The sequence below is a fragment of the Lepidochelys kempii genome, chromosome 8 (assembly GCF_965140265.1).
Source record: "Lepidochelys kempii isolate rLepKem1 chromosome 8, rLepKem1.hap2, whole genome shotgun sequence".
In the NCBI taxonomy this organism is placed as follows: domain Eukaryota; kingdom Metazoa; phylum Chordata; order Testudines; family Cheloniidae; genus Lepidochelys; species Lepidochelys kempii.
In genome coordinates, this window is record NC_133263.1 from 63,410,431 (window position 1) to 63,435,646 (window position 25,216).

Sequence of the window (25,216 nt, forward strand, 5' to 3'; positions counted from 1 at the left end):
TCTTGACACATGTAGCTGGGTGACAGACATGGAGATCTTGCCTTGGGAGGGATCCAGAGTCCATCCTAATAGATTTCCGTGAGTGGCAGTGGTTGCTACAAGCCTCTTTTGGAAAGTATTCCTGCCAGAAGAGAAGACACCTTCTCCCGAACAGAAGCTTGGGGCAGAGACAACTGATGGGGGATCATAGAATGGGGAAACTTCCAAAAGATTAAAAATAAATATCTAGTATTTCAAGTGCTTATTGGAACTGAGTTTCTGGGTGTTTTGGAGTTTTACCACCTGTATACCACTTTATATTTTGTACAATACACTATATGACTCTGGAATGAAGCCATAGAAAGGAAGTTTGGTTTTTAGTGCACACAATCTGTTTTATGATCCCTTGTTTCCCCTTTTCCTGAAACCTAAATACCACATGTTACATGTTCCACTGGCCCTTTTGGACCCCACTATCTTGATCTGACCTTTTCAGACTGGGAAAGGCTTCCAGATACCAGGTGATTTCTATCAGTCATTGCAGCAGTAGAAGATGAATCATTACTGTGAGCGACAGCAGAAAGGAATGTCAGCGGCTGTGGCACAAAAGCAGTGAGTGCACTGCTTTGTGATAAGGTAAAGAGATTGTGAAATATCAGTCAGAGCACTGCCAGTCATTACACTGTGAGAGAGCAGATTGCTTAAGACTTGAAAAAAAGTTACTAGGTTTTGACCTTTATTTCCAACCTAGTATACTAAGCAACAATTACAATGTTAAAAGTAGCCAGGTATTATTTTGGAAGGAAAAGCAGAGTGCAGACGGTTAAATTATGTTATGAAACTAAAAATATGCACTTCGTTATCTGACCTCTTTCCGCCCCCCTCCCCCGCCCCACGAGTCAATTTGCAAACTCAGAAACTGAAGCACATAATGCAGACAGACCCTTTTTAATGTGACAAGTCAGTGTGCCTGCATGACACACACCATTTTCAGCCATCACTATAAGGGGACAGATTTTGCCTTGCCCTGCCGTGGCATGGAAGTGCATAGGCTGAGGTGGAGGAGAGTACAAGGAACATTCTGCCCTTCTTGTGTAAGAGCCAAGAACAAATGTAAACTCTTCATGGGGGGAACACAAGAAGGAACTGTTTCCTTCTAGTGTCTCCAAAGGGCATTGCGGAGGAGATGAGGCTATGGAAGGAACAGTTGTTCCCTGTGGTACAATTCCTCCTACAGCTGTTCCTGAGGTGATGAGGATCTACATCATCCTTAAATCAGGACTGTGACTTAATGGCACAACTGAGCCATAAGTTCATTAATGAATGTTTGTTCTTCTATGGTTTTATATGGCAATCAGTGGACAGAGATATTTCCCAAAGGGCACTTACAGTCTATAGTATTGATCATCTCTGAACTAAGCAGTAATAAAAAATCTGCTTAGATAGTATAGGCTCTGTCTTCTGCATTTAACTGATAGACCAGTCAAATACTACTATAATTACTATTTACTGTGCAAACCATACAACAAACTTGTTCAGAGGCCTGAGTGGGCTTAGATCTGAGGCAGTATCTTGAAAGGACAAACTGGCTCCTAATGTGCAGGTCAGCAGTGTGAATAAAATAGTGCTCCCCTAGGTGCTAAGTGGGCTGGGAAAAGAGGATGCAGACAGGAAAGTGAGCAATTCAATCTACATCTGAAATGTAGAGAAGTTAAGATTACTTTCACATGTTAGATGCAATATTTAAATTGCAATTTATCTCCTAAAATTTTAGAATTGTAAAAGATTTTACAACTTATTTTATAATTAATAGTACTCCAATTTCTCTGCTTTTCCTTATAAACCTGGTATTACCATACTGAAAACTGTATTGTCCTTGGTCCTGATTCCAACTCCCGCTGTAGTCATTAGAAAAGCTCCCATTGACTTCACTGAGAGTTATATTATGTCCTTACTGTAAAACACAATCAAGATATCATCCTTGTCTCCACTCTTGCTTTAAAGGTGTATGTGCCACAATGTTTTTGATTTAAATTGGTCACATGAAATGTGACCATCAACCACAGACAACGCACGTATTGGGATTTAAACACTTATTTGTATAGTAAATAATTTTCTTATAAATCCACTTACGGGTTATCCAGAAGTAATACTATAGGGTTGAGTTCTTTCTTTGGTCTGTAATAAGCTCTGAGTGGAACAATAAAGTTGTATAAGCCATTTCCAGCTGTCTCTGCTGCAACTATAATCAATTTATTTTTGAATCCATAGGCTTTGGCATCTTCATAGTAGTTATGTTGGCACCCCTAAAACCAGTATAGAAAACAAAAACTCAGTGGCTTTGGATAGGAGTTGATATTCAGGGATAATAATATTAGAGGTGGTTTTTCACTTCCCAAGCTAAAATGTGTCAGTTGAAATGATAAAGAACTTAGTCTTGTCTGAGCTTCACAAACACCTGTTAGCAACACTGCATTTCAGCATTGGTTGTAGCTGAACTGGTGCTGAATGCTGCTTATCGGCAAGTGCAGACAAGGACAAAATTGTGTTCGGTTACAACAAACAAACAAGCCTTGTTTAACGCATATGTATATCCATCAACACAAACTCTTTACCTTGTCCAGTCTTAAACAACAAAATGGCACTTTTTCATGCAGCAGATGGCAAAACGTGGGAGAACTTCCAATATAAGGAGAGTAAGGAGGATAACCTTTAGCATACCTAGAAGAGTAGAGAAACAGTTCTGAATACTGTCAACAATTTAACGACTGTAGACCAAACAGGTCTAAATTTTTATTACTACTATTTGTGGAATAGCAAACATAGGCAAGTATTAATGTATATAATCATACATAACTAAATATGAAATTAATCAAAATAGATACAACTAGTGTTTGCCATATAAACAATCAAAACAAAACAACCCCTATTTCTAATAAAGATCAAAGGACCATAGCTTATGGCTTACAGGCATATATATAAAATCAGTAGAATTAATAAGTGGTGGCATTGTAAGGGGATGATATGGGTTATTTGTTGTTTCTTAGGGTGATAAGTTCCTCATCTAAACAACTTTAAGTGTCAGTCCACTTCCTGATGTCTTATGGCACCAGCATGGATTTTCAGCATAGAAAGTAGATGGACGGTGTTCAAGATATTTCTGGCTCCTACATAACACTTAAAAGTTAAACTGATCCTAATGCTGATCAGCTGAAAAATCTAAAACAATTTGTAATAGCAACCTATATTGCAGCAAAAATGATTGAATCCAAGAGTTTAACCCTTTTCTGAATCCTGCTAGAGATTTATATACATAAGAATATCAACAATTATATTTGCAAGAGAATAGATGAACTGTAAATCCTTATACTTCAGGGTGTAAACAAACTGAAGTTTAGGAAGAAATTTCTCTTTTTGGCAGTACATTCCATGATTCTCCACTATAGATTTTCTTTCTTTTTTCTTTGAGGCATGTAGTAGTCACTGAGTAGTCCCTGGAAGGTCATGGGAGTTGTCATGCTCCAATCTTCCAACCAGCAGCTTACAGACAACAGCTAGTACAGATCCAAAAATCCAAATTGAGGAACAAGCCCCACCCCATGTTCTGACTGGAAGAGCTCCAAGGATCCTGATTGGGATGCTGCCCCTATTTAAGTCAGATAAGGAAACTGGAGGTTGTCCATACAACTGGACTTCACACTGCCATGGACTCCTGGTTTCATGATTACCTGTTCCTGCCTTGTTTCAGAGTAACAGCCGTGTTAGTCTGTATTCGCAAAAAGAAAAGGAGTACTTGTGGCACCTTAGAGACTAACCAATTTATTTGAGCATAAGCTTTCATGAGCTACAGCTCACTTCATCGGATGCATACTGTGGAAACTACAGAAGACATTATATACACAGAGACCATGAAACAATACCTCCTCCCACCCCACTCTCCTGCTGGTAATAGCTTAGCTAAAGTGATCACTCTCCTTACAATGTTCCTGCCTTCTGATTCTGACCTTTCAGTTTCCTGACTTGGTAACAGATCCCGGTCCTCTGTTTAGTCTCTTGTTTCTGATCTCCTGGCTTTCCAGTTTGGCCTGATTCTTGGTAATTGGCTCCTGGATCCTCAGCCCAGGCCTAATGCTAACCCCTAGGCCAGGTCACCCTTACCCTGTCCCTGACACAGAGACAGACCACAATGAGAAAGACCACTGATTTAATCCAGTATGGGAATTTTTATATTCCCATAAGTAATCCTATTCAGTCAAATTACTCACATGCATGAGTATTTGCAGGATTGAGCCCTCAGTTTATTTCACTAATGCATTTTTAATTTCAGTAACAAACTAATAAACACTTGAATAAAACATTGTGGGTTTTTTTTGCTTTACTATTGCTGCTTTTTTGTTGCCAATATTCTTGCATTCACACTTTTACCACACAAGCTATACTATGCTGGAGAGTCCTGTGCAGTGCCCCACAACTGGCCCCTTTAAAGGTTGGAATCTGATCTCTCTCAGATGTCAGTGAACCTTCCTCTATTAAAAAGTAATTTCATTCTTCAGACTGAAATATTCAGTTTTGTTTCCTAGTCAGCTGAGTCGTGCCTGAAGTACTCCAAAAACTATGTGCTATAGGGAGACATTGCCAGGTATGTGAATTTGTGTGTGTTTATGAAATAGCTTTAAAATTCCAAACACAACAAGGTCTTTGTTATTGAGTATCACAGATGTCCAGCATGAGTTGGAATGTTTTTCTTATTTCAAAATAGCCTTAAGAAGCTTCGACCAATTCATGATTGCACTTTTGAAGAGGAAATCACTTCGCCCTTGGGCCACGTATCTAATCACTACAAATGATGTGATAGGATCACGCAGAAATTTGGTACACTTTTGTTTCTTATTAAATGGAATATCACTAATCAGAAAAAGAGCTGCAATCCTGTCCCTATTGACTTCAATGGGAGCAGAACTGCACTCTACATTTACCCAGTATTAGCATCTATGAATAGTAATGTCCTGTTTACATTAACTGTACATACTCTAAACCTGTAGAAATGTCATCATCTGATGGAGTAGTTTCATCCTCTGACTGGTCACTTAGAAGATCACATGTTTGAAGTGATGAGGAATCTGCAACCTCCAAAACAGGTGCTATGCTAGATCTTCTGCCATCTTTACTTCCCTCTGAAGGAAGGGTTAGGGTAGGTCCACTGGAAGATCTACATCCTGTATCTTGTAAATCTATAGCCACGGTCCCTGAATCATCATCAGAAACAGCTCTCAATGTGCAAGTCAATTAAGCGTTTAAAAAAGGGTAAATTATGCTTATTATGGATGATCTAAAACAGAACCAAATATTCAAATACTGTCTGTTTTGTCTATGTATAAAAACTACATTAAAATATAATGTTACATCCAATATAGCCTTACAGCACTGAACAATATACAAGGCAGTTTCTCATAATAAGGTAATACATTATTTTTTCCAAATACATATCAGTCTATGGCATTTAAAAACATGTTCCATGCAATCAGGCTGTGAGAATATGCACAAATAAATTGCAGGTTATATTGAATTTATGAATGTTGTTATATATCCATAATAAGGAATTTGACTTAATAAATCTGAATATTATAACCAGAAAAACATAAGATTTCCAATTGTGTAAATGAGATCAGAATTTGACACCTTGACTCTTAATGCCTTTATTCTTCCTGGTTCTGTTACATAATGTTTTTGGAAACAAAATAGAGTCTGATGAGTTGTTTGATGGACTAAAAGAATGTCTGGAGTTTTACCTCCTAACTTATGCCAGTAAGAGGTACTGCTTCCTAGTACAAGAAATGGGAATAATCCTGATTGGACTGATTAGCGTCTAATATTAGGCCAATTTGTAGTGAATTAGCTTGTGATATTCATATGAATGTACAAACTATGGAATTCATCTTTTGACATATGGGATTTCATTGCACGAGATATTTTAGACTGTTGGTACATTTTAGCTAAATTGCCATCAAATGTTTGTCTTTGATTATGACTTATAGTGTTTAGACAGCAAGAGATTGCAGCCTTTTGTGACTAAACACTTTCAGTATTTGCATACAGGCCTGAGTTTTGGACTCTGCCAAGCTACACTCAGTGGAGAAGAAGGGAATCAATGACACAAGTGGTTTTGTGACATTTTTAGGCTCCCATCCTAATCCTGGCACTAGCTAGGGTAATAGCCTATCTTAGGCACTAGCTTTTGATCATCTGTCTGTGGCCCTAAAGGGTCACCCCAGGCACATCCCTTTTTCCACTTGGACATGCCCTTTCAGCTTGCTGTGTGACATGGGAGCTGGTGCGGTTGCTTGATCACCTGGATGTTCTTCCATGCTGGGGGACCTCTTCACTGGCTTGTTAAATGGATATTACAGCTACTTTGCACCACCTGGGATCTGGTCTGAACTTTGTGGATTTTTTAAATAATCTTATGAATTTCCTTGGCAAGTGGCTTGTTAGATAGTATTCTCATTTGCATAGATTTGTCTGTGATGTTGTATTTCTGTATACAGCAAGAGAATGCCATTTATGTTGATATTGTTGGGACCCTTTTATTTTTTTTAATTAAATATATACATTTAAACCTAATGAAGGAACATGTTTTCCATCACCTCAGGCTTTTTCTTTTAAAATCGCTTTACAGTTTTAGAGTAGTACATTTTTGAGCTTTCTTTTCTATAGTTTCAGACTATTTTATAAGGTTTACCTGTACTTACCCATACTGGCAATTACACTGTGCAAGGGTAACCTAGAAGGTCCATGATAGTATGACTTGGATTCATTATTTTTTCTATGCTGTTCTTGCTTTTTAAAAGCTGAATTTTCTTCTTTGGTGATGTTGATATAAAAACATATGTCTGTAGAGCTCATAATATATCGAGGGCCTGGATTCAGCAAAATGTTTTTGTTATCTTCCCTCCTAACACCAATCAGACAGACTCCAAACCTTAATTAAAGAAGGAAAATACATGGTTTATTGAATGTAACTCAACAAAACACAAATTGCAGATTACAATAATGGATCCTTAATTTAGTCTCACTTACATGCTGCAGAGTCAAAATGTGCACATTCTTGGAAAATAAATATTTGAAAATACAGTATTTAACAAAATTATTCCCAAAACTGGCCATCTGTGATCAAGCACAATTCCTTGGGACTTATGAATCCCAAAGCACTTCAAAAACTTTTTATTCTATAGCAGTATACTTCCGATGTTGAGCCAGTTAATTTCTGATATCAAACATATAGTCCCTTCTGAGAATACAATACACTTATGGAACTCTGTTAATTCAGCACATTAAGCTGTTCCATTATTCACCTGTCAATGGAATTGTTTTCAGATTTCCTCCTCCTCCCCCCATAATTTAGTCTTATTCTTTTTGATCAATAGTAGAAAATAAGGAATTAAAACGACAGCCTCTGTTCTCATTTTATAACGTTGAAAATGAACTCTTATATATGCATATGATTGCAGGATAAATTAAATTTGTACATTCATCTTACAATATTTAAAAACTCTAATAATCTATTTATAAACTCTTTATCAATTGATTAATTTGAGTAGAAAACACCTTTTTTACCAGAATGAAGGTAATATGCATGAAACTGACATTTGTGCATGCATACTCAGCATAAGCTTGTACAAACATGTTCAAAATATGTCAGGATACATCTGAGGTTGAGGTGATCTGAAAATATAGCCTAGATTGTCGATAAATGAGGTAAGACTGATGAATCCGACCCTAATTTCTGAGGATGGGACTGTGGAATGTTTGACCATTAATAGATGTTGGGGGGGTGGGGTGGGAGGAATGATTCCTGGATAAAGAAATGGAAAGGTTGAATGTTGATATCTGCAGTGTGCAGGAGACATAATGGAATTTGAATGATGGGAGCAAAACTCTGACCCATAGTGGTCAGATCTTTTGATTGCTGCACTACTGTGATGCATCTGACAAGCACATTGATGTTGCTCTGGTTTTGTCTTTGAAAGTGCAATCTGCCAAACTGGCAGACTTGCTCTCCATACTGGATAGCCACTATTTTCAGTTTAAGGTAGAATGTGTGGTAATAGTGCATATGCTCCAGCTGATGCAAGGCCTGATGTGAAAAAGATGCTTTTTATGCCACATTAAATGACATTGTATGTAGTACATCATTCCAACTTCATATTGTCGTAGTAGGAGATATGAACATGAGAACTGGTCATGATAGAACTGAATTTGAACTGGTACCAGGACCTTACAGTTTATCAGAAGAGAGATCAGATAATGGTGTGTGTCTACTTGAATTTGCTTCCACACATGAACTATTTTCAATGTCTACCTGGTTTCAGCACAAGAATTGCCAAAAGTATACATTTTGTATCCATGGGGCAACAATGCAACCATGGGTTTTCAAACCAGAATGAGATCCTTAACTACACTCATTCAGGATGTGTAAGAATTTACAAGTGCTGCTGTTGCTCCGGAATTTGACCATCAAACCCAAATAGCAACCAGGATGATCTCTTAATAAAGTTTGAGAGATGCATATCTAATATATCACGAGTTCTCAAACTGGGGGTTGTGACCCATCAGGGGGTTGCAAGGTTATGATGTGGTGGGTTGTGAGCTTTCAGACTGGATGCACGGCCAGAGTTGAGTCAGTGAGAGGAGGAAATGGGCAATAGAGAAAAGTCTTGAGCGAGCAGTCAAGAGGGCCCGTCAGAATGCTCATACTCAATGCTGGAATAGTACAGTGCAGTGTAATGATGAAGCCTCTGAAAGACATGACCAGAAATGTGTATCTGAGATTCTGAAGGCCCTCATTGGATATACATTCTTGCCTCTTCCATCAGTTAAGGACAAAATTGGGAAATACTGCCAGCATATTGATTCACAATTTAAGCATTGGAATGCATATTTTTGTGAATTAGTGAACAGATCACCACCAGCATGTAAACTATAACTTAATCCAAAAATAAATCCAACAGAAAAAAGGTCAGTGATATTAGAGGAAGTGATGCTTGTGGTCAAACAGTTATGAAATGATAAAACACCTGGTGTTGACTATTACATCAGAACTTCTTATGAGTGGAGGCCTATATTTAGTTCACTGAATTCAAAGAGTTGTCTTAAAGGTTTGGGAAACCAGCCACATTTCAGAAGAAAGCAAAAGGGGCTGCATTATCTCTTTTAAAAAAGAAGTGATCAGCTTGATCAAATTATTCGGATAATAACACTGCTGTCAGTCCCAAAGAAGGTATGTTCGAACCAACTGAAATACTGTCTCAAACCAAAAATGAGAGACAACCATTCTGACTTCCATACAGGTCAATCTACAATCTGCATTATATATATATTATCTCTGGAATGTTACTGAAAAATGACTAGACTGATGAAAGGAAATTAATATTATGCTTATAGAATTTGCAGTGGCTTTTGTCTCAGTGCATTGCAGCACTGTGAACACTGCTATATCAGCATGGGGTGCCTAGCAGAGGAACTGTACCATGGTACATCTATCTAGCTGGGTAAGGGTCAATGGTTGTATTAGACAGGTTTTCAACAGAATCAACGATTTGCCAGGAATGCATTCTCACGTACATTAAATAATGTTCCAATAGACTATCTGATCACAAAGTAGATTGAGGTCAACACAGGAGGTGTGAAATTTAAAAATTCATCTTCAGAGGCTCTCAAGTATGACGATGATATTGCTTTACTAGGAGAGATTATGACTGACTACAGCTAATGCTGGAAGAGTCATAAACTGTAGAATTTATTAGACTTAAGATGTGGGTGAAAAAAACAAAGCAATGCATGTCTCCTATAAAATAAACTACTAACCTGCCAATGCTGCATGTAGACGGCAATGGCACTGAATGAGTCAATAGTTTTATCTGGGTAATTCGTTTACAGCAGGAGATCCAAGAAGTTCCACATCAGCTTGGTCTTGTGTCAGTGGCATTTCAGCATTTTCAAAGGACTCTGAGTGGTGGGATGTCTATGTGACAACTAAGATATGAGTGTTCAATGTGGTAGTGATGACAACCCTGTTACATGAAGCAGAAACATGGCATTTAAGAACAACTGAGGAGAGGATACTAAACACTTGTCAGTGTGAAAAGTTATGGCAAATTCTTAACATCCATTGCTTGGATTTTGTCACAAATGAGAAGATACTTAAGATCCTGGCAAGTTGCAACCTTGCACCGGTTGGGAACAAGATGACTGCCATGGTAGGGTCATGAAGAAGAAGGTATGCTTTAATAGAAGACTTATCAAGCTGAGGTTGAAGGGAGTAGAGCACAATGCTGACCACAAATAAGGTTGAAAGATGCAATTTTGAGGGATTTAAGAAACCTAAATCCTCCCATACTGCCTCTTGACAAAGGAAGAAGATTCGCAAGGGTCCATTCAAGATGGAAGCCCATTCTGTGCACTGTAGCCATGTGAATTTTGCTCATGATTCATCAAATATATACTTAGCCTTTGACAGCTGTGAAAGATCCCGTTCCGACAGAGAAGATATTTTAAGCATTCTTTAGATTCTGTCCAGGAAGAAAGCATTTAAGTTGTATCAGCTAGGGAAAGGATGTATTGAATGTCTAGTTTTTATAACTCCATATCGAGATGTTGATCTCCTGACTGTGATGTACATTCTTGATATCTGCCTAGATAGAACTAATCTCTTTTTGCCTTAAGGTTAGGCTTATACATATAGACCAACACCAGGTTTTTTTTGATACTCAAAACTGGCAGGAGAATACAGAAGTCCCATAAATTTACAAGGGTCAGCAGCAATTTAAAACCAGAAGCAAAAGCAATACATTCGGTGGTAGTGACAATACAGAACAATGCAGTACAATATTTACTCTATGGATGCAACATACATGAAGATTCATCTTAACTTATAATCCTTTAATAATAAACATACTTTTTATGTGCATGGAAAGAAGCATATGTAAAGCTCTTTCCCTCATATTCAGCAAAAAACGTACTGTCCTCCAGATTAATGTGATACACTTCATTACCAGAGTATCTGCCGTACATTTTCTGCCACTGTTCTGGTGATTGTTGACCCTCCCTGAAACACACAGAAAATAAGAATAATTTTAAACTTTGATGTAAAAACATCTAATTAATCATAGCAGTATCTAATGGCAATAGTTTCTACAGATGTCTATTAGAAAGGCCCCATGAGCTAAACTGAAAGAAATATTTGCTTAGTAGCAGGGATGAGCAGATATTAATTTACATGAATTAAGAAACATTCTCTGTTCTAAAGTAATGGGTGTATTAAAAGTATTTCTACACTTTCTTGATAGCAAAGAGCAGAGACAACGTGAATTTCAAGTAATCCAGTCATAGTAAGTACATTAATTGCTATTGATATACATTTCTATTAATACAAAAGAGCTGGCATTTGATCCTCATTAAAGATTATTAAGAAATTTTCAAAAGAATTAGTGGTGTGAGGTCCAGGTAACAAGGTAACTCACCTCATATACTACTGACTTTTAGCAAATGTGTGTCAATCTGGCTGTGGGCAAATACCCCATTTGGAGTTTTGGTTTTACTGTGTTCAGTATTTTTAGCCTAATCCTAGATAGGGCTATTTAGTTACATGTTTATTCCTACCTTGTGCTTTATTCTGACTCCCCAGTTCAGAACAGGCCGCTTCTTTACCAATCTAAATCTCGCCTGACCTTTTACTTCACATCAACCAAGTAGCCTGCTTGTGCTCACATGAAGCCACAATGGACATGTGCTCAGCCATCCATCTATGCAATTGTAGGATTAGGTTCTATGGCTTCAAACTTGCTATGACATCAATGTGGACAGACCCTATGCCTATGTGGAACTCCACTGACTTAAGACCATATGAAGCTCCACTAATGGTTCCCATTGCATGGACCCTTTTGCAGGATCAGGGTCAAGGGGATCAGGATATAAGTAATTATTTATCTTGTGGAGCTGAGATCAAAATCCAACCTAAAGCACGTTGCTGGGGACTGAACAATTTCAGTTTACCAAAAAATATTTTTGCCTTTCTTTCTGAAATTTATACTTCCTCCCAACACCTAATGTACAAATGTTTTGTTTCTTTTCATGAAGAATTTTGTAATTAATATATATAATTTTGAACCATTTTGAAAAGCAAAACTATAAGATTGATATTTCATACAGATTTGTGAAGACAAAAATAGAGTAAATAAAAACTAAAAAAAAACTGTAAAAAGATATAACCATCTGCATATAACTCAATATTCCAATAAGCTTAGTGAGTCTATCAGCAATTTACCTACTTGATGCAGGGACTATGCATTTCTCTGTGAATGTATATTTCACCTTGTTGCAGTGTTTAAAAACATATTAACCATTCCAATTTCTCAGATGAAATATTCATAACATTGTAGTTAAATGCATGTTGTGCAGGCATAGCAATCATAAAAATATTAAGTAATTATTAACCTGCCCAGCAGCACACACTGGATTTTTTTGGATTCTATATGTAAACTGTGAAATTTGGATACATTTTAAAAAGTTAAGGAACAGTATCTGGTTGGAGGTGTTCACATACATTATCTTCTGGTTACATAGTGGAACAAAATTCTTTAGCTTCTGTTGCAAAGTTGGTCCTCTAATCAACCTTTATCTCTGATGGACCTTGGTCTACTCTTCCTACTTCCATAGCTTTCTAAGTCCATGTCTACACTTACCGGTAAATCAGCACTGCTGAGATGGATGTAGCGGTGTTGATTTAGCAGATCTGGTGAAGACTCTCTAAGTCGATGGCAGAGTGCTCTCCCGTTGACACAGAATGGTGTAGACACTGCATTAAGTCGACCTAAGCTACGTCGACTTAAGTTACGTTATTCACGTAACTGAAGTAGTGTAACTTAGGTCGATTTTACCACTGTGGTGTAGACAAGACCTAATTGTTCCTCTAGCCTTCTTTGCCCATCAACCCCCTTTGACTTGACAGTCTCTTGCTCTTCACAATGTCCCTCTAAACTTCTTCAAATAGCCCTTCCAACATTCACGAGGCTCTTTCTAAATCTTCCTAACCCCATGGCTTGTTTCCAGATGCAGTATCTCTGAAGCTAAAGAGGATTATTTATTGAGGTCACTGGACACAAGCAGAACCTGTAGCATACTCTATCCCGCCCTCCTCCCCCACCCCCCCCACCACACAAATTAAATGCACCCTGTGCTGCCTAGCATCACTTCAGCATGTCTCCCTAGTCATGGTCTGAGTTATGGAAAAGAGTATTACACTACATCAGATCCCTGTCTGATATTCACCAAGCCCTCCCTGCTCTAAACTCTTCTTATGACCCTTGCATGCCCTTCTACTCTACCTTTCTCCCCACCTGGAATTTATTCTGGTCTCTACATGGAATTTCCACACTTTGCCTTCTGTTTGCAGTACAATGACTTTTATATTGCTCTACAGCATTGAAAACACCCTTGATAGTTTTAAAAAACGAAAGGCTGTGCATCCCTCTGTATATGAAATAACCAAGAAGATGAAGACAGTTAAAGTGCAAAGTACTATGTTAGGGATATTATAAATAATTATTCTATTATTCCAATTTTTTGGGGTATTGGGGAAGAAGCCCTACCATGCCATCACTTGTAGTGCAAAGCCTGCTTCTTTATTTTTCAGCACAATCAACAAGCATGCATTCAATAATCAGACTTACAAGATATAGTACAAAGTTTCATACATATAACAATTGTTTATCTTTCAAGGTTTAAAATGGACAGGTGAAGTAAAGTAAATACAGTGTTATGGGCTTCTTTTTTTAAATGGAGGGAAATAGAATTTTTTATGGTTTATCAAATATTTTAAACTTTGAAACATTTTGGGAGAAGGAAGAGTGATAGGTGATTCAATGGGAGCCATTTGGAGACTACTGACACGTATTTTATTTTCATGATAAGAACAGGGTTGTCAGTATTTGCAGTAAAGCTGACTTGTTGGTCCCTTCTTTCTATCTCAAAATTAAGCTACCAGATGGTGGTCTAGGATGCAAGAGATTATGGGCACTACAACTGCTGATTTGATAATACCCCCGTTCTCCCACCAATGATGTTGTACAGGATGCAGGTAGCATGACCAGCTACTGTATATTAACCTCATCCAATGTTCTAACAGTTGGGGATTGGGAATTGAGGATCCTGGGCAAAAAACTGAGCACAGATAAATTGCTTGAGGCATCTTTTAACACTCAGTGATATCATATACTGAGCATGTAATGTGAAAACAACAAATATGAGGGTAATTAAGGCTTAACACATAGTTTGGGAGGTTGCAATTAGAAGTTTTGGATGTTAATCTGAAAATTGTAGCCTCTATGTATAAATTGACCTGTTCCAACTGGGAATATCATCCCAATCCACTTGGATCAAACCACATTCTCATAGGAGATGTCTATACTACAACTGTGAGCATGCCTCCCAGCCCAAGACTTGTGCTAACTTGAGCTAGCCATGTAGACGTTCCAGCAGAGGTGCTGGTTTGGGCGGTCAGGTGATCTTGGATTTGGGCAGCTAGTCCGTGCTGCCCTCTATGCTGCAGTATCCACACTACTATATTTGGTGTGTTAGCTTGAGTAGAGCTACCATAAGTCTGTGTACCAGGTTGGAAGGCTGTCTCTTAGGGTATGTCTTCACTAGCAGGGCTTTAATGTGGCTGCATAATCATGGCACCAGCTCTCTCCCAGCGCTATAAAAAAACCACCCCCACAAGGGGAGTAGCTACCAGCACTGGGAGCGCAGCTCCTGAGCGAGAAAGTTGCAGTGCTGTAAAGTGGCAGTGTAGACAAGGCCTTAGTGATGTGTTTTTGACCATGGTGCTTTTAAAAATATACCATTACTAGGACCCACATCCCCTGTACAAGAAACCAACTTAGATAGACAGGAAGGAACAAGAGTCTTTCTGTCAAATGTTAAGATTATAGTACCATAGGCTACTGTTGTTTCTGCTCAGGTACAACCACCACAAGGCTTTGCCTGCTGTTCTTTGCATGATTGTGACCTTTCCACATTGATACAGTCAATTGAAACTTAATCTGATTCATGCTAAATGTTTCTATTACACAGGGGTGAATGTTAAATGTGTCTCCTACAGGTTCGGAGGGCAGCTTCCCCCCCCCCCCGCCTCAGTGGAAGGGGTGGGCCTGGGGGGATCAGCATCCCCCAGTCAGCCCACCCGCGCTGCCTGGGGCTCCAGCCGGCCCCAGAGTGGCCCACCAATGCGGGGGGGTGGGGGTGGAAGGGGCAACAATGGGGGGGGGGCAGGGCGCAAAAGGAGCAGCGACTTTAAAGCGCTTTAAAGTCAGCAGTACGGACCGGTACAGGCGGCCACTTTTTACTGGTACGCTGTACCAGCCCGTACCACCTTACTTTCACCTCTGCTATTACAGCTAATCAATGAATGTATGCGTTTAGGACAGGAAACAATCATCAGTTTTTATTTCCTGTCTTGCCTTATTTCAAATCTCTTTAGAAAATCCATGTCACTACCAATCTTTTTATTAATTTTTATTTCTGATCCAAAATATTTTTGGTCTTCTTTCCTGCCTTCATACTCTGTGGAGCACAATCTCAAAGACACATAATAATGCATTTATTAAAAGTTGCCGGGGAGGATACAAAATAAGCTTGCTTCAAAAAACTCACATAACATCTGCTATTTTAAATTATTTTCCTCACAGTGGTTATGCCACTAACTACAGCTGGAAAATTTTGGTCTCTCTCTTATTTTGGTGACCAATGACACTCAATATTATAAAACCAAATTCTGAATTGAAATGCATAGTTTCTGAAGATTGTGCCACCCTAACACTAATCTGTGCCAGTGATCCAGTTATTTAAAGGTGAAATGTTCCTTATTCCATTAGCAATCCCTTCCCCTACTGTATACATGATATCTATTCATAGTCAGGTGTTTTTGCATCATAAGTGAGGGGTTATATTCCCAGATGTAAGTTTTGAAAAATTAATGTAATGCTAAACTAGTATAAAACTAGTATAGAAAATAACATCCATTTTTATTGTACTGTTACTGATAGACAAAGTATCATGAGATAGTAGAATAAGAAAGCTAGAAACGTAATTCTAATATAAAAAATAGTGCCATATTTTTACTTTTTCCCCCTAAAATAAAATGTTTCACCTGGTTAAAGTCTGCTTGGTTCCAGTTAGATGTCTAAAAGCTTCCCAGGGTGCTGTTCTGCAAAGATCACATGAAGTTCATCAATTCAGAAATGCTATTCTCTTTCAACATGTTTGTTCTATAACACGTTCTAGTAGCAGACTGTATTTATTACTAGGTTAGAAATAGATAAAAATGGTCAGCTTTTTAAATCTGGTACAAAATAAGGCTTCTAGTTTAAAAAAAAAAAAACCATGCTCAACTTTACTCATTTGAGTAGTCCCATTTAGTACAATGAAGGTTACTCACATCTCACATGCTTAAATCTAATATACTCATATAGAGGCCCAATGCAATTCACACTGACGTCAATGGAAAGACTCCCATTAACTTCAATGGTAGTTTGATCTGATTCCATATTGTTTAAAAAACTTTTTTAGAGAAATCAGAAATGAAGATGAGTTTCATTTACATATATGTATGTTTAAAACCTATATTATTTTTCTGTGGAAACATTATTACTAAGCTAGTGCAATACAACTTATTTTGATGCATGCAACTAGCTGCAACATGCTTATTTTGCTGCATGCAACTAGTTGTATTCATAACAGGTGTCAAACTATTTAATATTCATAGCAAATTTAATCCTTTTCTTTCTGTTCACATTCCAATTTTGGTATGTACAAGGGTTAAAGCTGTTCACCAGATAGTGTGATAGACAGTTGAGACTAAATTGTTTTAGTCTGTGGGTTGCTCATGAACTGTTTGGATTCAGCTGTTCCCTAGGCATTATCCCTGGCTGTGTAAGTGGTCACATGAGTCACCTGGAGTGAAATCCTAGCTCTGAAGTCAATGGGAGTTTTGATATGGAATTCAGTGAAGCCAAGATTTCACCCATGGTATTGTTTCTGCTCCCTGACCTAAATGAATAAGACTTTTTAACAAATGGAGAATGACCAATAGCAATTCAAAAATACTCTTGTCAATGCATTAATCTTTGTTTGCATGCAAAATGGTACTAAGAAAGAGCAGCCTTACATTGTGACAACAAAGGCAATAATTTGAATTTGTACATGGGCAAAATGAAAAGCAGAATGTAATTGGAAAGATGTTTAAAAATGATATTTCAGGATTTGACCAGCTCCTTTATTTATTGACTCCAAACACAAAATAAATTGCTGTTCATGCTCTTTGTTGATCTTACCTGCAGTACTTCTGCTAAGTCTTCCTTGTATTATGGCTATATTCTGCTTTTTTTCCTTTCCCCTCACCTCCAAGCATTATTGGGTTAACAAAGGGATGAAACTGACCACTTGGACTTTGTATTGGGGCTGTTTGCAGTGTCTGTTAGTGGGACATCAGAGGGAGGCTGTGCTTCAGCCCAGGTTAGGCAGGTGCAGAGTGCAGCAGTGGGGACAGAACTGAGGAAGGGTACATCTTCACATGGATCAAATGTAAAAGACATATAAGTTTCTTTTTTGGCTACTGCTGTAACACGTAGGTAGAGCCTCACTTCCTCATGCCCCTGCTTCCTTCCCAAGCTTCCCACCCCTCCATGTGCACATCTTTCACTTGAACAGTCTAATTATTGGGCTTTATGCAGGTGAAGTTAATTTCAGTAAATTTGTCTAGAATCTAAACTGAAGTTACCAAACTTGTATTATTTGTGACCTGTCAGACATAGGCCTTCTATCAGCCTAATACTGGATTTATTATTCAGGAAAACTTCCTATTGGTTTCAACTGGATGGGCTTCAAAAGTATGACTGCTGAAGCCTATTACATATTGCAGATCATTACATGATATAGCTCTCTATCCATGTCCATAATTCTGGGGATTTAAACTCCAATATAATAAAGTTTAGTTTTTGGGCTGTGGTAATAACACAGAATATTGAAACAGAAACCAGTTGCACAGGAAAAAGCTCATTTGAATACCAACACTCAAACAAATCTTATCTTTTAAAATGGTTTGGAATGAAAGACAATTTGATAAAGAAAACAGTGCAAATTTTAGAAATCGTAGAAACTCAGCTACGAGAGTATCTGCCCCACCCCCCCCCCATTTTTTGTTATATCTATGATATTTGGCTTAGAGCAAAGCATTTTTTAAGTATTTTATGCAAAAAAATATAATTTCCACTGGTTCTTTGTTACTTACACTAATTTGTTTAAATAAAATTAAAAGTTCAACTGAATCACTTCTAGTCTATTTACAATTCAAGATACTGTAAGTATTAGCAGTCATTTTTACCATTATCAGATTTAACCAAGCATCCAAAAAGGCAAAATCCTAAGAGTCCACTGAATTCTATGTTAAGCAATTTCATAAAATTTGGCAGTCCAATAGTTACCTCTAGATGGAGCTAAAAAACTACAACCAATTCTTGTAAACAGAGGCTTCCTATTGTAGGGAAGACAATGAAGCACAGTTACTTTACTAATACTAAGGTGCAACACAATGAACATAAGTTTTTAGTAGGGCTGTCAATTAATCGCAGTTAACGCAAGTGATTAACTAAAAAAAAATCATGATTAAAAAAATTAATCGTGATTAATTGCAATATTAATCGCACTGTTAAACAGGAGAATACCAATTAAAATGTATTAATTTTGGATGTTTTTCTACATTTTCATATATATATCTTGTATTCTGTGTTATCACTGAAATCAAAGTGTATATTTTGATTACAAATACTTGCACTATAAAAATGATAAACAGAAGAAATAGTATTTTTCAATTCACCACATACAAGTACTGTAGTGCAATCTCTTTGTCCTGAAAGTGCAATTTACAAATGTAGATTTTTTTTGTTACGTAACTGCACTCAGAAACAAAACAATGTAAAACTTCAGAGCCTAAAAGTCCACTCAGTCCAACATGAAGCAGACACCAAGTGTGGAGGTTTCAGTCAGAATGGCTACTCCTTTACTTTCTTCCTGTCCCACAGTCTGGCTTTTGTTCCTCTCTATTCAAATTAGATGGCTTCCTCTTTCATGCTGTCTGTGTGCCAGCAGAGGTGTCATGGAAAGCACAAGAGAGAGAAAAGGAGTACTTGTGGCACCTTAGAGACTAACCAATTTATTTGAGCATGAGCTTTCGTGAGCTAGTGAGCTGTAGCTCACGAAAGCTCATGCTCAAATAAATTGGTTAGTCTCTAAGGTGCCACAAGTACTCCTTTTCTTTTTGCGAATACAGACTAACACGGCTGTTCCTCTGAAACAAGAGAGAGAGGTTCCCTGCTCTCAGTTCTGGTGGATGGTCCCACCCCAACCCAGAGCATCTGGATGTAGTCATTACTGGAAAAGTCCTTCTTTCTGAACTCCCATAGACTTGGGCTGCAGCATGCTCAGTTGCTCTCTGAGGATGGTGCATGCACAGATGAGTCACAGGTGGAAGCAATGAGGGAATGAGGCATACTCAGTTGCCCTGTGACAATGGGAATGACACATGCACAGCTTGGTCACCATGAGGGACTGAGAGTGACTGGAACATGCTGAGGTGAAGACAGAATTTTCTGAGATTTTAGTTGTTAAACTCTAAGTCTCTACTAAAGATAATGTGCATACTCTCTTTTGAAGCTTATAACTTGGCCAAATTTGGGTGGAGTTTCACAGGGATGGTAAAAAGCATGTCTCTGACACAAAGGCTTTGCCCCAGCCAAATGTTAAGTCCCTGCTCACCTGGGGGTAGGTTTGTTTTTTTTTGGTTGCTCAAGATAATGTAACATGGGTATATATATATATTTTATATATATATAAATATATATAATATATATATATATATATATAAAATCTTTTTCCCCCCTAGCATGAGTCTTGGAAATAGCTGTACTATTTTGGCTGAAGTTAAAAAATCAACATGAAACAGATACCAAGTATGGAAGTTTCAGTCAGAATGGCTAAAATTTGGCAAAATTATAAAGAATTGAAAACAGGGTCTTATGGTGGGAAGTATGGGCCAACCTTACCAGCCCCACCTATATTTATAGGCTTGCAATAGTGAGACTATAGTTCAGGTTTTCAGAACTTTCTGTTTTACAGGGTCTATACCTCAGTGTCTCATATTTTCAGAACTTTTCTTTCAATAAACATGCCATGGAGAATTTAAACCAAATTCAGACACTCATTAACTTGTGTGTGGAATGGTCTCCAATATGGATTTTGTGGTGTTGGTATTTTTAGTAAATTTGGTCCAACTGGAACATTGGGAGGGATTGTTATTTTGTGGGGAGCGGGTTGTGTCTCCCCCCCCCCCTTTTGACATTTGCTGCCACCTGAACAGTAACATTGTGACATCGGAGATAATCAGCCACTCATCACTCACTCACTCCTGTTTGTTCACATTCTTGTGTGGTGGTGGGGGGGGGGGTCACTGTTGTCCTGGCAATGGCTGCCTGTGACAACTGATTTCCCTCAGACCACCGTGATGTCATTACAGAAAAGAGTGCAGCTCCTCCTGGGAATGAGAGCAGATCGGTTTTGGATAAATTCCTGCTTTGCTCTAGTGGGTTTCTATTGGATAAATTACACAGATTCTTTTTCAAAAAGGGTTACACGAAAATAAGATACAAGGAGCTGCAGTGTTGTCCTCTCTGTTGTTTATCTGCATCTTACAAAGTGGGGGCTATCGCTTTTGAAATATTTACCTTTTAAAAAAGGTGGGAAATTTATAACTGAGTCCCAGCTCAGTTCTCTGTTACACAGTTAGGAAAATGTCATTTAGAAACTGTAGTAAAACTTTTTGTTTAAATAGTTTATTTTCTTTATTTTCAATGTATGGGTGCATATGGCACTAACAGTAGCAATAAGATGCATATGTTTTACTCAATGTACAAGTGCTTTATTTATACAGCACATATATAAAAAGTTTCTTTCTATTAAAAAAAAAACCCAGAAGGAAACTCACAAACAGACTACTTCATTTAACATTAGTTAACATTGCTCCCCTCAGTAAACTAAACCATAACATACAAAGTTAAGGATTAAAAGGTTGCAAAGTAAAGCATGATCAAAGTTAGGAAATGCAAGAGTGAACCTTGCCTGTGCAACCTTACATCAATCCCCTGGTGCATAAGAACTACAATACAGTTTTTAATAACATGTTCCCAATTTTTTATTTTTGTTTTTTGTATACAGAAAGCTTACCTCATTCAGTGCGCAAGACCAATCTATTCTGGGGATGAATCAATGTTGTGTAGTGAATGGGCCTGTTTTCTATAGGACCCCTGCCTCATTTTGTTGCAGAAGTTGGAAGACTTGTAGCAAATGAGGCAGGAGATGCAGGAAGGGAAAGGAGAGTCTCATAGTTAAGTCATCTGAAAGCTGCCTTGGAGACTTGGCTTCTAATCCTGTATGAGTTCCTGTGAGATGCTGGGTAATTCATTTACACCAAATTTTTCACAGATAATCAATGCTATGTATAGTTAAAGGCTAAATTATAGTTGCATGATCAAAGTTCCTTCTGGCATTTCTTCATTTAAGAGTGCTTGACTTTGCAACCCTTTAATCCTTTCTAATCCTTAACTTTGTATTTCCTATTTTTTATGTTTTAGTTAATTGATAAGAGCAACTTTTAATTTTAAATAAAGATTATTTTGTTTGTGAATAACAAATCTAATTCAAATCTAATTTTATTACATTTAGGCGAGATTCTCAGATGGCATAAATCAGCATATCTTCACTTACTCTATTTTTCTAAACCAATTAACACCAGCTGGTCATCTGGTCCATAATTCTTTTTCTGTTTCATTTAAAACAAGCACATGTTGACACAGGATGGTATCCTTATTAAACACATTTCATGTGGCTTTATACTCAGGAGATAGTGGGCAAGTCATTTTGTTTAACTAAGACATTATTCCAAAAATTGCAACAGTATTATAGAATATGAAATATGTACAAGGCTTACAGTTATAGCTGCTAATACAGGATAGCCTGTCTCTTGAAGACACTTTTATTTATTTGTTTTACATGAGATTTAGTTCTTGTTTTCTGTGGAATTAATGTGACCAAATGTGGTATGAAAAAAAGGTAAGATCTTGTACATTTCCCTTTCATTTTCTTCCTTTTGTTTTAATTGCCACAGAACTCTCTTTTTCTGTCCTTCCCAAAATACTGGGGAACTGACATCTAGGTAAATGCATACACTGTAAAAGTTGGGCTATGAATAATTAGAGTTCAAACTGATTGCCACGTTTGGGGTTGGGAAAATTTTTTTCCCCAGGTCAGATTAGCATGGGACCTGAAGGTGATTTTGCCTTCTATAGCATGGAGAGTGGATCTCCTGCTATGATCATGTGGTCATATCTCAGAGAATCAATTACAGCCATTGCTTGGGCATTGGTGGATCTCAGCCTCTCCTGTTCTCTGTCTAGGGCACACAACAATCTAGTCTCCTGAGGATTGAAATGCTTTAGTCTCATCCAAATTATTGGGTGCAATATAGAAGTAACTGGGTAAAGTCAGATTATATGATCTAATGATCCTTTTTGGCTTTAAACTCTGAACTCTATAAAGAACCAAATTAGCCAAGCCCGGTTGGCAGAACAGGTACTAGGAGACTAGCACTTTGTCTAGGTTTAATTCTGTTATTTTTTAAATCCCTTTTTCCATCTGAAGGAGAATAATAAACTGAACTTCTTTTACCCTATTTAGACTGGAGCATTTGTTTTTTTGTTAGAAAGCCAACCCACCCACTTGGTTTCCATAGCAGCTGCATGTCAAAAAGACAACTCATAATGTAAATACTTCTTGGAATGCCATCTCTAAATTCATACCATGGTTAGACCCAAACCAAGAAGGTTGTGGTAACATATAAACCAGGATTAGATTTAGGGTAGAATTCAAATTTAAGGCCTAATTGGGGCTAGGTTTTTTGATTCAGAGGTTCTAAACATCATGGATTCAGAACTAACATATCAGGAGTTCAATTAAAACAAGCTCAGTGTTGTCCGATCAGCCTACTAGCATGGTGGAAGCACTATGAAATCAGCATTTTCTACTAGAACGTGGACACATTTGAATAAGAATGAGAAAGTAGGATCTCATTTTCTAACAGATCCAAAGCCCATTCAGTGAAAAGACTCCCATTGACTTCAGCAGAGTTTGGATCAATTATTAACATTTAACTTTTCTTGTCCTTTACATTTTAAAAAGCAATTTGCAAAATTTCACGGAAGTAATAGTGTATCATAGCGCTCATGTGAAATTTTTCTATGGAACAGTTTTGTCAAAATTTAAATGTTCCTCAGGAATGTGTCTATTTTGATGAAATTTGTTTGATGGAAAAGAGGTGAAGTGAATTGTTTTGACTTTCTCATTTCAATAAGGTAAAAACATTTCATTTTGACTTTTTTATAAAATTTTTCCACAGCTAGTTTCTCGTGAGTTTCTGCATGTTTTCTATATTGAGGATACAAAACTTAACTAGCAATTACTAATGTGAGTAGAAATTTCCTTCTTCCCAGTAATCAGCACTGACAATTTTCAAAGTGAGGAACCAGACCATAAATCAGTTACTTTAACATCCCTTCTTTCACCAGTTAATTCAGGGAGCTAGCCAAAAATAGTAGAAATTCTCACATTCTGTCATATTAACTTTATATCATGGTATAGAAGAAAAATCAATATAGAAAACATTACTTTGTATAAATGGAGAACCTGCATGAGTTGGAAATATAATGCTAAAGGCCCTGAAGTGCCACGGGGGGGGGGGGGGCGGGAATCTTTCATGTGTTAATTGGCTGGTGAAGAACCTGCTGTGCCATCTGTTAAAAATGCTGCTACTTTTTCATGTACATATGACATTGAAGTGTTTTGGGTTTTTTTAGCCTCTGAATTGCTAATGAAGCAAATATATTCTTCACGGTTCTTGGGAGGCATACAAACTATTCCATTGTGTTCTTATTAGCAGATTCTAGCATAGTAGACTCAACTAAAATCTTTACACTTGCTGTTCTCGGAAGTTAAAGTTCTTGCAGTAAATGTGGTATTCCCCAACCTCAGCATAGGGGAATACTCCAAATGCCTTACTCAAGGTTAAATGCCACTGCATGGTAAATGTCAAGATTTTAGGAGTGTCCATGGCAGCTTCATGAAATATATATTTATTGTAAAATCCTAATTCCTTGTAATACAAGCATGCACCTGTATAGCCATATTCTGGGATTTACTCTCAAAATTGCCTCTCTGTTGGTACTGTTTTCTCAAGAATTCCTTAGTATTTTAAAAATTAACTATGAAAAGAAATCGCACTGGGTGTTCTGTCCTTACTATGATATCCAAGTCCACTGGCATTTTCAAAGAGCCCAAAGAAGTTCGTGCTGACTCTTACTGGAAATTCAGTGCCTACATCTTTTCAGCTGTTCTGAAAATTCCAACCACAACCTATAGCATTAATGGGTGCTACCTTCATTTAAACAGTTAGGGCAGATCCTCAGCTGGTTTAAACAGAGGTAGCTCTGTTGAAGTCAATAAAACTAAAATGATTGTACCAGCTAATGCTCTGGTCCTCAGAGCTAGACAGTGTGAAAGCATAATGGTATTTCTCACTTGGTCCTCTGCATTCGAATAGAGCGCAATGGAAGTCCTTGGACTTGGAATCCAGAGACTGCACAGATCCAGTACCAGAACTGGCTCTCACCTGTGCAAAGTGGAAGCAGTAGTGCTGTGGTCCCGTTCCTTGCAGTAGCCAGCAGGGAGGCAGAAGGGAGCAGATGCTGTCCAGAATGGGAACAATTTTCCTCATTCTCCAGAATTTTGAGAGGCATTTTGCTGCCTTGAGTCACTGGCTGTAATTTTCAAAAGTAGCCATTGATTTGGGGTGCCTTCATTTATTGGGCCCACTTTTTAGAACGGATTTGATCTGATTTTTTTAGAAGAGCGCCCAGCAGATTCACATTGACCACAGTTTGAGTCATGGGTGTCTTTCACCTCTAAAAATCAGGTACTTGGTGAATAAAGTTGAGCTCAAAGGCCACTTTGGAAAAATCTAGGCCACAAAGCCTCTCATAGCTCTCACTGGGCTTCTGTGATTCACTGATGCAATGTAATC

General features: G+C 37.8%; 1 protein-coding gene and 1 long non-coding RNA gene across 2 annotated transcripts in view; one reads left to right on the plus strand and one right to left on the minus strand.

Moving 5' to 3' along the window:
- KCNT2 (potassium sodium-activated channel subfamily T member 2) overlaps positions 1 to 25,216 on the minus strand; it is a 286,523-nt gene that overhangs the window by 77,346 nt on the left and 183,961 nt on the right. The window contains exons 16-20 of the mRNA XM_073358218.1: positions 10,934 to 11,083; positions 6,729 to 6,958; positions 5,009 to 5,225; positions 2,595 to 2,700; positions 2,113 to 2,285 (exon numbers count right to left, since the gene is read on the minus strand). Of these exons, the coding sequence (XP_073214319.1) occupies positions 2,113 to 2,285; positions 2,595 to 2,700; positions 5,009 to 5,225; positions 6,729 to 6,958; positions 10,934 to 11,083 (876 nt within the window). The remainder of the gene's footprint in view (positions 1 to 2,112; positions 2,286 to 2,594; positions 2,701 to 5,008; positions 5,226 to 6,728; positions 6,959 to 10,933; positions 11,084 to 25,216) is intronic.
- Positions 4,569 to 25,216, plus strand: part of LOC140916561 (uncharacterized) — a 202,387-nt gene continuing 181,739 nt past the window's right edge. Inside the window, exon 1 of the long non-coding RNA XR_012160547.1 lies at positions 4,569 to 4,618. This is a non-coding gene — a long non-coding RNA (uncharacterized lncRNA). The remainder of the gene's footprint in view (positions 4,619 to 25,216) is intronic.